The 12,977-nt window shown below is 42.6% G+C and overlaps 1 protein-coding gene across 1 annotated transcript in view; it reads left to right on the forward strand.

The window, feature by feature from the left end:
• Positions 1-12,977, forward strand: part of SEMA5A (semaphorin 5A) — a 354,982-nt gene that overhangs the window by 160,551 nt on the left and 181,454 nt on the right. The window contains exon 4 of the mRNA XM_003407895.4: positions 7,784-7,846. Within this exon, the coding sequence (XP_003407943.2) occupies positions 7,784-7,846 (63 nt within the window). The remainder of the gene's footprint in view (positions 1-7,783; positions 7,847-12,977) is intronic.

Below are 12,977 nucleotides of genomic sequence, written 5' to 3' on the forward strand. Positions count from 1 at the left end.
ACGAATGAACAAATCTGTCCTGGAAGAATTACACCCAGAATGCTCCTTAGAAGCAAGGATGGTGAGACTACATCTCACATACTTTGGACATGTTATCAGGAAGGATCAGTCCCTAAAGAAGGACTTTGTGCTTGATAAAGGAGAGAATCAGCAAAAAAGAGGAAGACCCTCAACTAGACGGATTGACACAGTGGCAGCAACAATGGACTCAAACATAGCAATGATTGTGAGGATGGTGCAGGACCAGGCAGTGTTTTGTTCTGTTGTGCATAGGGTTGCTATGAGTTGGCACCTTACAACAACAATGTACAGATTGCTTAAGTATGGTGAAAGGATACAACCCTCACACACGCCTTTCCTGATTTTAAACCACACAGTATTCACTTGTCCTGTTCAGATGACTGCCTCTTGGTCTATGTACAGGTTCCTCATGAGCACAATTAAGTGTTTGGGAATTCCCATTCTTTGCACTGTTATCCATAATTGGCTGTGACCCACATAGTCGAATGTCTTTGTATAGTCGATAAAATGCAGCTAGACGTATTTCTGGTATTCTCTGCTTGCAGTCAGGATCCATCTGACATCAGCAATGACATCCTCATTCCAGGTTCTCTTCTGAATCCGGCTTGAATTTCTGGCAGTTTCCTGTTGATGTACTGATGTGTCCATTTTTGATTTACCTTCACCATACTTTTACTTGTGTGTTATCTTAAGGACATTGTTTTTAATTTCCACATTCTGTTAGATCACCTTTCTTTGGAGTAGGCACAGATATGGATCTCTTCCAGTTGGTTGGCCAGGTAGATGTCTTCCAAATTTCTTGACATAAGACAAACAAGCACCTCCAGTGCTGCATCCATTTGTTCAAACATCTCAGTTGATATTCCATCAGTTCCTGGAGCCTTGTTTTTCACCAATCCCTTCAGTACAGCTTGGACTTTTTCCTTCAGTACCATGGGTTCCTGATCATCTGCTACCTCCTTAAATGGTTGAACATTGGCCAGTTTTTTTTTTTTTTTTTTTTTTGTATAGTTACTCTGTGTATTCCTTCCATCTTTTAATGCTTCCTGTTTCGTTCAATATCTTGCCCTTAGAATCCTTCAAAATTAAAGTTCTTTCAGTTTGAGAAAAATCTGAGCATGTTCTTCCTTTTTGGGTTTCTAACTCCAAGTCTTTGCACAATTTCATTATAATACTTTATCTTCTCAAGCCACCCTTTGAAATCTTCTGTTCAGCTCTTTTACTTCATTTCTTCCATTCACTTTAGCTACATTCAAGAGCAAGTTTTGGAGTCTCTTCTGATACCCATTTTAGTCTTTTCTTTTTTCCTGTCTTTTTAAATTAATGACCTTTTGCTTTCTTCATGTATGATGTTTTTGATGTCATTCCTCTATGGTTAGCACAGTGCAAAATTTCAATAAATTATTATCATTATTTTGCCCAACATTTGTTGGCTGATTTATAGTGAACTGAGCATCCTCTTTTATGCATTATCAGTCATCACTCCCAAACTCTTATGTCGTCCTTTTTACTCTGAAGGAAAATGATGTCCAGTGAACATTTAACAAATTGAGAAGAGCCCGGGGTAGTTATGAAAGTAAGTTTGATTTGGTATTATTATGTGGAAGAAAAATTTGGACTTTAGTAGAGTGGATTTACTTAAAAAGATTATATTTTTATAGAAATGGGGGTGATTATGTTGTGTCTCCTAAATTGGGATGATGCCAGTAGAATGCAGCTCAAGAGCCGTTCGTGGAGGCGGATGATGTGACTTAAATCCTTGTCCGACCCTCTGATTCCGAGGTCACTGGTGGGAATCAGTTGAACTTGTGTATATTTGACATGGAGTCCCCGTGTGGTACAAAGCATTATCATGCTCAGCTTCTAACTGAAAGGCTGTGGGTTCAGATCTCCCCAGAGGCAGTCTACTTCCAGAAAATCAGCCACTGAAAACCCTACAGACATTGCTTGGGAGGCACTGATTTTCTGTTCATGGTGGTGGAGTCTTTGGGAAGAGGATACGATGGTGGTCGTACAGCATGATGAGTGTAATCAGTGTCACTGAATCGTACACGGAAAACATCTGTGTGGAGCACAGTTGTACTCTGACACGCATGGGGTCGCCTTGAGTTAGACTTGACTGACAGCCACTGGTTTTTATATTTATCATGGATGGAAATGCAAGTGTAGTGCAAATTAACATTTAAAGGCAAAAAATACACTTCATGTCCAGTAAGAAGAAAGGCATGTTGGACAGATCCTTCTGAAGTGACTGAAATAGTCACCCCTTTGTGTCTTCCAACACACACCATTCCGACTCCCTTCCCCTCAGTCTCCTTGGTGACACACGTCTTCAACCTCTTGCAGGTGGCCTTGGGAGGTAACTAGCAGGGATGCTCATGTCGGGGAGAGCTAGGTCAACACTGTGTTCAAGTCACATGAAAACCATAGTTCTCTCATGTTCCGATACGTCTGCGTTTTGCTTCTGTTTGAATAAAGCTATGGTCTCTCATTCCCTGGCAATGCGTTTGTAATCACCAAGAGAATTTAAAATGCTCCAGTGTGTCACCAGAAATTCACAATGTAAGAATATGAATGCAAACATGTTAAAAAAAAGAAAAAAGAAAAAGCCCTCAGGTAGTTGTTATATTTTGGCACCGTGTAATTAAACTACTTTTTTCACTGTTATCTTCTGCCAGTGTCTAATTAGCAAAGCCATCTGCTGAAAAAGCGATGGTCCATCTGCCTGGAATGTTCTCTTCGTTTTTATGGCAAATGCCTGCCTTTGCTGGTCCCTGCCTAACTCCTCTCTCTGTGGAATGTGATAATACACAGCTTTGTTTATATACTTTAGAGAACTGTGGATTTTTGTGTATGTAACATGCACATAAAAAGAGCCAGTCTTTCTCTTCTCTCACATCTGATTCACTCCCGCCATCGCAGCTCTATTTATCATCACCTGGGCAGGTGTGGGCAGGGTGGTGGGGGGTGTGCTGTGTCATGAAGACAGCGGTGCCTGGTTATATCACCAGGGTTTCCTGTAAGCCGGCTTGGTCTCCTTTCGGATCTGCTTGGAGGGCTGTTGCTTCTGGATATTTGGTGATTTTGTGAGCTCCAGCGTATTGCCTTGAGTGGTCTTGAATAACTGAGCTACTGTAACTGTGAAAGTAACCACTCTTGCATTCTCAGACTTAGCGTGATGAAGGAGGACACACTTTATCATAAATTACTACCACGTGTATGCAAATCCTGTCCGTATACCGGTTTGTCCTCCCATCAATCATGACCCAGCAGAGTATCGTGCACTTGGTAGAAACTTAACGAATATTGATTAAATCAATGGAGAATGAAAGCATGTCCACAAGACAAAGATCCTGGAAGCTGCTGAATATAACATGTTATTTGTATCCATTTACAGGAGAGGAAACTGCACCACAAACAGGAATTCTGTGTCTTTTAAAATGCTGGTGTTTCAAACTCGTTGACTATCCAGATAGCTACGAATCATTTCTGCCTGTCTGCTGGTAAGACAGATAGTGAAGACTAGATGCTGACTGCAGTGGAGAGTTAAGATTCCTTTAATCAGTGGGACTACGATGCACTAGAAAAAGACTAAAGATGATGAAAATTAAACATAAAAAAAGAGACTCAGTAGTAGAATGCCTTAGTATTTGTTTTAACTACCATTAAGATAGGTTTTGGTTGGTGACAAATGTCTTAGAAAGGAAATTGAAGTCAAGCAGAGAAATGACTTCTCAAATCAGTACTGGGATTTGTTCCAAAATTTTGATACATGAGAGAATGACAAAAAATCTCCATTGAGAATAGACTGAAGATTAATTATCAATGGAGTCCAGACTTTCTGCAGCCATTGAGGCTGAATGAACCCCCAAAACTATTGCCCTGAGATAATCTTTAAACTTTAAACCAAAACTATCCCATAAACTAAAAAAAAAAAAAAAAAAAGCTTATCCTAATTAATGAAGTACATCTTCTTTGATCATTGTGGTCCTTTAAAGAATTGTCTATGTGAGATCAAATTGACAGTGGCAACGCAGAAGAGCAGATGGGAGGCTTAGGGGGCAGTGAGGTTAAGATGATGATGGTGGGGAAATTTGGAAGAGGATAGTGAGAATGTAACACAACTTCAAGAACATAATCAGTCACTGAATTGTACGTGTAGAAATTGTTGAAGCGGTGAACCTTTGGCTGTGTATACTTTCACCAAAATAAAATGAAATTTTTTTAAAGGTACTTAAATAGAATGGATCTAGCAGAATAAAGGAGGTTTGGGCCCAGTTAAGAAATAATCTAATCTCGAATAGAAAAGGTACCACCCTGAGAAATGTCTGGTACAGGACAGTGCGAGTCCCACTGATGTGTATGTCCAATAGAAGTGGGTTTTCCAAACCCGACAAGTGAGTCAAGTGGATGGGGTCTGATTAAGTGAGTGAGCAGAAAGACACTCTGCAATCATCTGAAACGCCCAGTTCTAGGCCATTGAGAAAGTCGCTTTTCCACAGTCTGTTCTGTTTTAAAATTTGCCTATATCCAATGGTTCACTCCACCATCTTCATCAATGGACACTTCCTCTCCATTCTTAATTTCTTTTTATCCCCTCTTCTGTTTAGGTAGAAAATGAACCAACAGAAAAGCTATGCAGTTATGGTCTTTAATTAACTCTGAATTTGAATATTATTAGGGAGTTGCTGATACTGTAATAAAAATAACCTCAAGAAGGTAACTTTGTGGCTTTTAATAACTGTCTTTTGAAAAAATCTGTAAGATTTGCCCTATTTTTTGCTGTTCTAATAAACTTGTGTGAGCGATTGCCATTCCTTGCTGTATTGGATAAAATAATCAACTATTTTTGAAAACTCTCACATTCATTTTTCTATTTCTTTTTTCTTCCAATCCTGGGCCAATATTTATCTTGAAAGAGCAAAGGCTGCTTTGGCCCTAGGTAGACTTGTAAAGCTGTTTGTTTGCCACTTCTACAGCAGGATCCAGACAATTTTGATGGCATTTGATAAATATTCTCTTCCACAGTCCCGAGGCCAACCTTGCTCCTCACAGCTCTTATGTTTACTGAAGAGAATGTGACTGTTTAACTTCCAACAAGATCACTAGACCAAGGAGCACCACCGCGCATCTCTGTTTGTCTAAGCATGTCCTTCTAGAGTTTTCCTAGTAACTGTGTAGCACTGATTCTTCCCTGTGAGGAATAACTTTAATTCCTCTTGCTCATAAAGTAACATTGCTAAAAAAATATGTCACAGTATAACAGTCTTTATTTAAATAAAATCAGAGTGAGCTTTCATAGAGAGGTATACGAGAGGATGATCCTAAATGTCAAATCAGAAAGACAGCAGTGCATTTATTTTGACTCTACTTCATGGGGATAGATCCTTACGCAACTCTGTATTAAGCTCTCATCTCCTCACTGGAGGTGTCATCACATTTCAGAAAAGTATTTGTCATCGTGCTCTGAAATTCAAGTTATGTGTTTATATCAGATGCTGGGCTACCCGGGATTGAATTCTTGCCATCATGCATTATGATCAGGAAAACACGGCAGAGAGAATTTCAAAATGCTCTTATCAGATGTTGACATCAACAATGACAAAAATCTCTGAGTCTGCACAAGGGAAAACAGTTATGAGTATTGTTTTTGTTTGAAAGGCACTTCAGTGTTTCTCTCTGGAATTCTTCTCTTATGGACTTGTATTTGCCAAGTAAGATAAGTTACATAAGACTCTGTTTCATGTTTTAATCTCTGTTATGTAACATTCTTTGGAGGAAAGCAGATACTAGATAACGATGCTAACCAGACTTTGTTATTCTCCTAAATTTAGGAGAATACACACACACACAAAAGAATCTTCATACTAGAAATAAGAGTTAAGCCGTTATTCTACTTCATATTATTTGGCATGAGTTTATTTTGGTTGAGCTTATTATTTGACTTAATCTAAATTAACAAAAATATTGCCTCTCACCTAATTTTTTTATACTGATTTAGCTAGTATATATCCCCGATTCTTCGGAAACCCAGCTCTAATAGTATGACAGACGAGACTGGTCCTAGTGATTACCGTTCTTGACTATGTCACTATCAGAGTTGGAGAAAGTATTCTTACCCTAGGAAAGTCCACACCGTATGATAGTAGAGAAGAAAAGTAACTTGAGTACTTAAAATTGTTTTAAAGAAATGCATTCAAAATCTCAGTGTACAGACAGTTAACATCTGCAGGATATCGGCGTTAATACAGGCTGATTCTTACTCTGAAGTCAGCTTTGTCTGTTAACTAATCAGATCCTGCCTCTGATTCTGTTTGTGAGTGAGCATCGCACACCACGAGAGAATGCAGATCAGATTGGCCGGCATATCTTTGGCAAGTTTGAGAAGAAACAATTGAAAATTGTGATGCTAAATAATTAGGCAGAGCCTGGTTGTTCAGGGGTTAAGCCTTTCATTACTGAAAGGTTGACAGTGCAGACCCAGCCAGCATCTCCTGGGGAGAAAGACCTGGTGATCTTCATAAAGATTACAGCCTAGAAAACCCTGTTCTGTCACCTGGGGTCACTACGAGTCAGAATCGATGGCACACACAACACAACAGTAGGGAAAATACTGGTATTGGTTGGGGGTAGAAGATACAGTTTGCTTGAGCTGTTTATTAATTGGCTAGTCATCATTTATATATGTATTCTGGGAGTACAGATATTCAAAATCATTCTTCATTAAACCCCAGTGCCCTCGAGTCGATTCCGACTCGTAGCGACCCCACATTATCTATGAATATTTATAATTTGCACAGTCTGAAAATTTAGAGGTTTAGATGAATATCTCCATCATTCTGTCTCCAGGCCAGTTTCAAGCACCCTCTAAGCACTGTGGAAACCCTGGTGGTGCGGTGGTTAATTGCTACAGCTGCTAACCAAAAAGGTCGGCAGTTCGAATCTACCAGGCGCTCCTTAGAAACTCTATGGGGCAGTTCTATTCTGTCCTATAGGGTCGCTATGAGTCGGGATCAACTCAACGGCAAGGGGTTTGGTTTTTGGCTTAAGCGCTGTGTGTAAGTAGCCGTTCTCTGACTTCATTGCAGCGATAGCGTCTGCAGCCAGTACAGCAGTCCCCAGCGCACTGTGCGTTTCTCCTTGGCAGTAATTAGATCTAAGTGTCAGGGCTCAGTGGTGGTTCGGTGGTAGAATTCGCATCTTCCATTCGGGAGACCCAGGTTCGACTCCCAGCAGTGCACCTCGTGCATAGCCAACCACCTGTCTGTCAGGGGAGGCTTGAGCATTACTATGACACTGAACGGGTTTCAGTCGAGCTTTCAGGTTATACAGACTAGGAAGAAAGGCCTGGCGATGTACTTCTGTGAAAATCAGCCGATGAAGAGAAATCCCATGGCTCACAGTGGTCTGATCACGGTGACGGCGCAGGACCAGGCAGCGTTTCATTCCATTGTGCGTGGGGTCGCCATGAGTTGGGGCCAACTCGTCAGCAGCTAACAAGAGAGGCCTAAGTATCACATGGTTATCATTTAAAAGCCAACATTCAGGGGGCGATCCCTTTAAAACACCTCCATTTTAAAGCTGGGTATAAGCCCGTACGGTTGAACGTTCATGAATGGGGTATAAATTCTACATTAATATCAAATCGCTGGTGCCTTGCTGGGCCCACATCTTCTAATCTGATTACCTGGTGCCTTATTTATCTTTTCCCCTTGATTCACTCAAATCCATAACGACTGCTATTATTTGGTGTTTCCTACAGGCTGTCGAGTGGGAGTGTGATGAAGCTACCAAGAAGGCCTGCTACAGCAAGGGCAAGTCTAAGGTACGGGGCACTATACGGAAAGTGTGATATGAAGGCTCTTCCTGGTTACAGTGTCAAGTATAGTGAAAAAAAAAAGCAAGATTCAAAATGTCCTTAAAATTAACCACCATGATCAATTGGTTTCCAAGAAGGGTTTAGAACATGAGAAGTTCAGATCCAGTTTGCCATTATTTTTTTACTAGACAAAGATATGAAATCAATTGGATATGATCTCATTTGGAAAAAAAAAAAAGAGGCCTGAGTTTTAAAAATAATATTTTAATTTCCCCCAATGATACCCCTTAGGTACCTTCCTAAAGTACCTCTATGGTAAATAAAATTATCATATCAGAAAATTTGAGATTTTCTCTTGGCAGTTTACCTTCACATATCTTGTGAGCTCTCGCTCTTCCCGCATACGAGGTTCTCTGTGCCTGAGTTCCTAGGGAAAGCGAGGTTTATAGCAAAGATTGGAGATGCGTGTCTTGACCCTGTTTTCATGCAGTTTTATACAGTTGGCTCCTTCAGGAAGAGGCTTCATTCATTGCCTCCTGAGGAAGTGGGGAAGTTATACTTGGTCATGTTAGGACATCCTGCTGCAGCTGATACGTGGGCTCATCTGTGTCTCACGTGCTCAGCCATCTCCTTCATTTATTGGATCGTGGCCGTTTCCAGCGGTGAGCTACACCTCAGACTGCAGAAGACAGTGCACACACAGAGAGAAGCAAAGAGGTCCCCCTATCCAAGTGTGATCCAGAGCCAGCAGCCCGTCTGCCAGGGCTGGTTAGCCATGCTCACTCCCAGGCCCACCCGGACCCACAGAATCGGAACTAGCATTCACAAGGTCCCCAGGCGACCAGCACGGTTACTATAATCTGAAGAGCACCGGCATAGAGCTTCACATGAACACTACATGGGAAACCTAGTTCTGAATGCTTGTGCGAGAGTGTTAAAGGCCAGGTGCATTACAGTGAAGATTTATATAGCATAGAGTAATATAACAGTAAAATAGCAACAATGACAGTGATGACGTGGTTGCTGTTAGGTGCCATCCAGACAGTTCTCACTTGCAGTGACCCCATGTACAACAGAACGAAACACTGCCCAGGCCTGTGCCATCCTCACAATCGTTGTTATGCTTGAGCCCATCATTGCAGCTACTATGTCAGTCCATCTCATTGAGGGTCTTCCTCTTTTTTGCTGACCCTCTACCTTACCAATCATGATGTCACTCTCCAGGGACTGGTCCCTCCTGATAACCTGTCCAAAGTCTCACCAACCTTGATTTTATTAAATCCCTATTAAGAACCAGGCTCCTGCATAATGCATTAACCCAGTCCACAAGACAACCCTTCAAGTAGGTATTACTGTTCCCTCAGTGAGGATTCCCAGGCTCAGAGAATAAGCAGAACAAAGTGTTTCTGACTTCAGCGCCCAATCTTGTTTCTCTAAACCCTCCTCCTAGTTAACCTAGAGCTGATAGAAAAAGCCATGATCACTGTCTACACAACGGAAAACCGTTAGTATTTGCGACTGCCTTTTCTTCAAATAAATGATCATCAGAATTTTATTTGAAGGAATACTGTAGTAAATGTGAATGAAATACATTTTAGTAATATTCTGCTAATATTCTATGAGTCTATAATTTTAAAAGAATCTGTGTGGTAACCAGTTACTAGTAGATTATTGCTCCTGGGGGTGAAAAGTTGCTTCTGCTGAGTCAGGACCGGCCCACACTTTGCCTTATGTGGTGATCACTGGTTGTTTGATGGTCAGAAGTGAAGTAAGGAACCAGGGAAGAAATAGGAAAAACAAACAGCTCACGTGCCCTTGATTCACGGAAGAGGCAGATTGTTGCTAAACTGGGCTTCCCGCACACACAGGACGAAAATGAGTGGAACAAGTGTTGTCAAATAACTCATACCCTGAAGCTTCCTCGGATTTCGGTTTTCCTGGGCCAAGAATAATGGCCAGTCCTAGTAATTACAAATAGATTCAAACTACCTTTGTGGATGGAGCATTTTTAAGACGAGTGTGTTAAGACAGATGAAGACGAATTTGAGCACCACACCCTGAGGAAGAGAAATCACGTGCTCTTTCAGGCTGCGTTGAGTGTACTGGTCGATCCACATACAGCGTGAAACAAGCTCTGCTGGTTTCAGTGGAAGAATTCTCACCTTCGACGTGAGAGACCCAGGTCTTTCCTGGCCAGCGCCCCTCATGTGCGGCCACCACTCGCCTGTCGGTGGAGGTTTGCATGTTGCTGTGATGCTGAGCAGGTCTCAGGGGAGCCTGTAGACTAACGCAGACTAGGAAGAAAGGCCTGGTAACCTGCTTCTGAAAGTCAGCCGGGGAAAGTCCTGTGGATCGCAGCTGCCCAGTCTGCGGCCAGTCACAGGGATGGCGCAGAATTGGGCAGCGTTTTGTTCTGTTGTGCTTGGTGTCTCCATGAGTCGGGCACTGACTCAGCAGCTAACAACAACAACAACGAACTGCTCTTGAAATAGAGTTTGTTGTATGTAGCAGAGCTGTGTGAGCAGAGGTTCCGTGTAGAGTGATGTGGTACGTTTACGCGGAAATGTTGGCAGGGCTGGTCCACGGCTGCAGAGGGACACCAAGGCTCTGTGTCCTCCGCCTCTAGACCCTTCTCTTCATTCATCGCCTCTGATGCTTTCTTAAAATGGTAACAGTTACGGATTCGAGCTGTGTCCCCCCAGAATATGTACTGAAGTCCTGACCCCTGTACCTGTGGCCCTGTTTGGATAGAGGCTTTACTTTTGTTATGTTAATGAGATCAGGCCAGAATAGGGTGGGTCCTAAACCTAACCTCTGTGAGTGGCGTCCTACAAAGGGGACAACAGACTCAGACACACAGACAGGGGAAGACGCCATGTGAGGAACCACCTCAAGCCAAAGGACACCAAGATGCCCTCTGGGCCACTGGCAGGCAAGAACCCTCCCCTAGAGCTGATGCCCTGATTTGGACTTCTGGCCTCCAAACTGTGAGATGATAAGTGCCTGTTCTTTAAAGCCACCCACCTGGTGATATTTTCTCATGGCAGCACCAGGAGCCTAAGACAGTAACCGACACAGTAACCATGAGATGGGTGACCAGCTGACCCAAGGAAGGTAAATGGCAGCCCCCATTGGAAGGAGGAGGCGGCTACCCCTCATTCCCCAACTCAGAATTCAGGTGACCGTGACAACCCCCATCTCACTGACAGTTCCCAGGGGTGCCAGTCAGATAACCCTTCAGAGAGTCAATTTGACTAAAATACTGTTGATGTTGTTGTTGTTAGTCGCCTTGTGTCGGCTCTCACTCATGATGGTCTTGTGTATGACAGGACAACATGTCGTCCAGCCCTGCGCCATCCTCACAACCACTGTGATGTTCAAACCCATTGTTGCAGCCACTGTGTCCTTTCATCTCATTGAGGGGCTTGCTCTTTATTGCTGACACTCTGCTTTACCAACCACGATGTCCTTTTCTCACGGTTGGTCTTTCCTGATGACATGCCCAAAGTAAGTGAGCCAGAGTCTCCCCATCCTTGCTATTGAGGAGCATTCTGACTATACTTCCCCAAGGGTGACTTGTTCGTTCTTTTGGCAGTTCGTGGTATATTCAATATTCTTCGCCAACACCATAATCCAAAGGCATCAGTTTTCCTTTGGTCTTCCTTATGTATTGTCCAGCTTCTGTGTGCATATGAGGCATTAGAAAACACCATGGCTTGGGTCAAGTGCACCTTAGTCTTCAAAGTGACATCTTTGCTTTTCAACACTTTAAAGAGGTCTTTTGCAGCAGATTTGCCCAGGGCTGCTCCCATGGGCGGCTAAAATGGACCATCTATAAAAATAGCGTTTAGGGCTGTGGAGTGCAGCCATGAGTTTAGAAATGAAACTCCAACTATTTCATGTTTTTGCTTACACTGTAGTGTCATGAGAACTTACCCAAAATTACAAAGGTTCTCTTCTCCCTGAAATAAAAGACTAATACAAACTCTAACATTTCAAAAATGCGAAAAATGTCAACCATTTTACATGAACTCGGTTTTTCCAGCCCTAAGAAAAGTGTTCTTTGCCGCTCCATCTAATGCAGCATGGAGGGAGGCGGGGCCTGCAGGGGTGGTGCTGCCAATGCCCATTCTTCCCTGAAAAGGACATCACTTAGTGGGCTGCAAAGCTGGGCAGATAGAGAAGAGAGACCCCCTGGCTGCCTGGGATGGCTGGGACCTGGCCAGGTACCATTTCGTGGGATGTCTGTCAAAACTGCAATTCAGGGGATCCAATGCCTAACCCCGTGCCATCAAGTTGGTTCTGATTCATGCAATGCAGAGTACAGCTGCTCTGACGTCGGTTTTTTCTTGGCTAGTCTTTAGAGAAGCAGATCACCAGGGCGTTCTTCGGCAGCACTGCTGGGTCTATTTGAACTGCTAACCTTTCTGTTAGTAGTTGAGCCCAAACCGTTTGTGCTACCCAGGGACCTTTCCGGGGGCTCAGGGTCGGAAAAATCTATCCAAATCTCTGGTTTTTGGCCTCTTTTGAAGGGAAAGTAGTTGCTGAGACTGCCACTTGTTGGTGAGGTTTGAATTCCATCTGATGTAAACCGTTTTTATAGAATGTTCAGCTCACTTTGGAGAGAGAGCGGTGACGCAGTCTGCAATGGCTTAAACATACAGATTAAAGGAAAAAAACCTGTTCTTGTGGACCCAGGAACTTGTTAAAATAAGATGTTATATTTAGTTCTTTTGGAAATAGCTGTGTAGAAATCAACTTGTAGAACTATTTAAAAACCATTACACAAATATTATCTTAAACACAAAGAGTCGATTCTCTTATGACCTAACAAGAGCTCCTTACTCTGTTGAGGGTTATGGTATCTGCCTCCACGCCCCCGTCTGCCCCCATGACATTTAAGAACTTTACAGAAGAAACAACTGATTTTCGAGGGAGTGAAAGGGCTGCCTTATGCTTACATTACACTTTGTAATTTTCAAACATTTCTTCTTCATGATCTCATTTCAGTCTTTTCAAGCCCACTAAGCTCCCAGTATGATCTCGCTGGTAAATGGAAGAGTTTTGATCAGAGTCCAGGGCTCTGTGTACTGTTCTTTCCTCTACAAAGTGGCTTACTTGTAGACTTTCTAGGAGA

Source organism: Loxodonta africana, chromosome 2, assembly GCF_030014295.1.
Source record: "Loxodonta africana isolate mLoxAfr1 chromosome 2, mLoxAfr1.hap2, whole genome shotgun sequence".
NCBI lineage: Eukaryota > Metazoa > Chordata > Mammalia > Proboscidea > Elephantidae > Loxodonta > Loxodonta africana.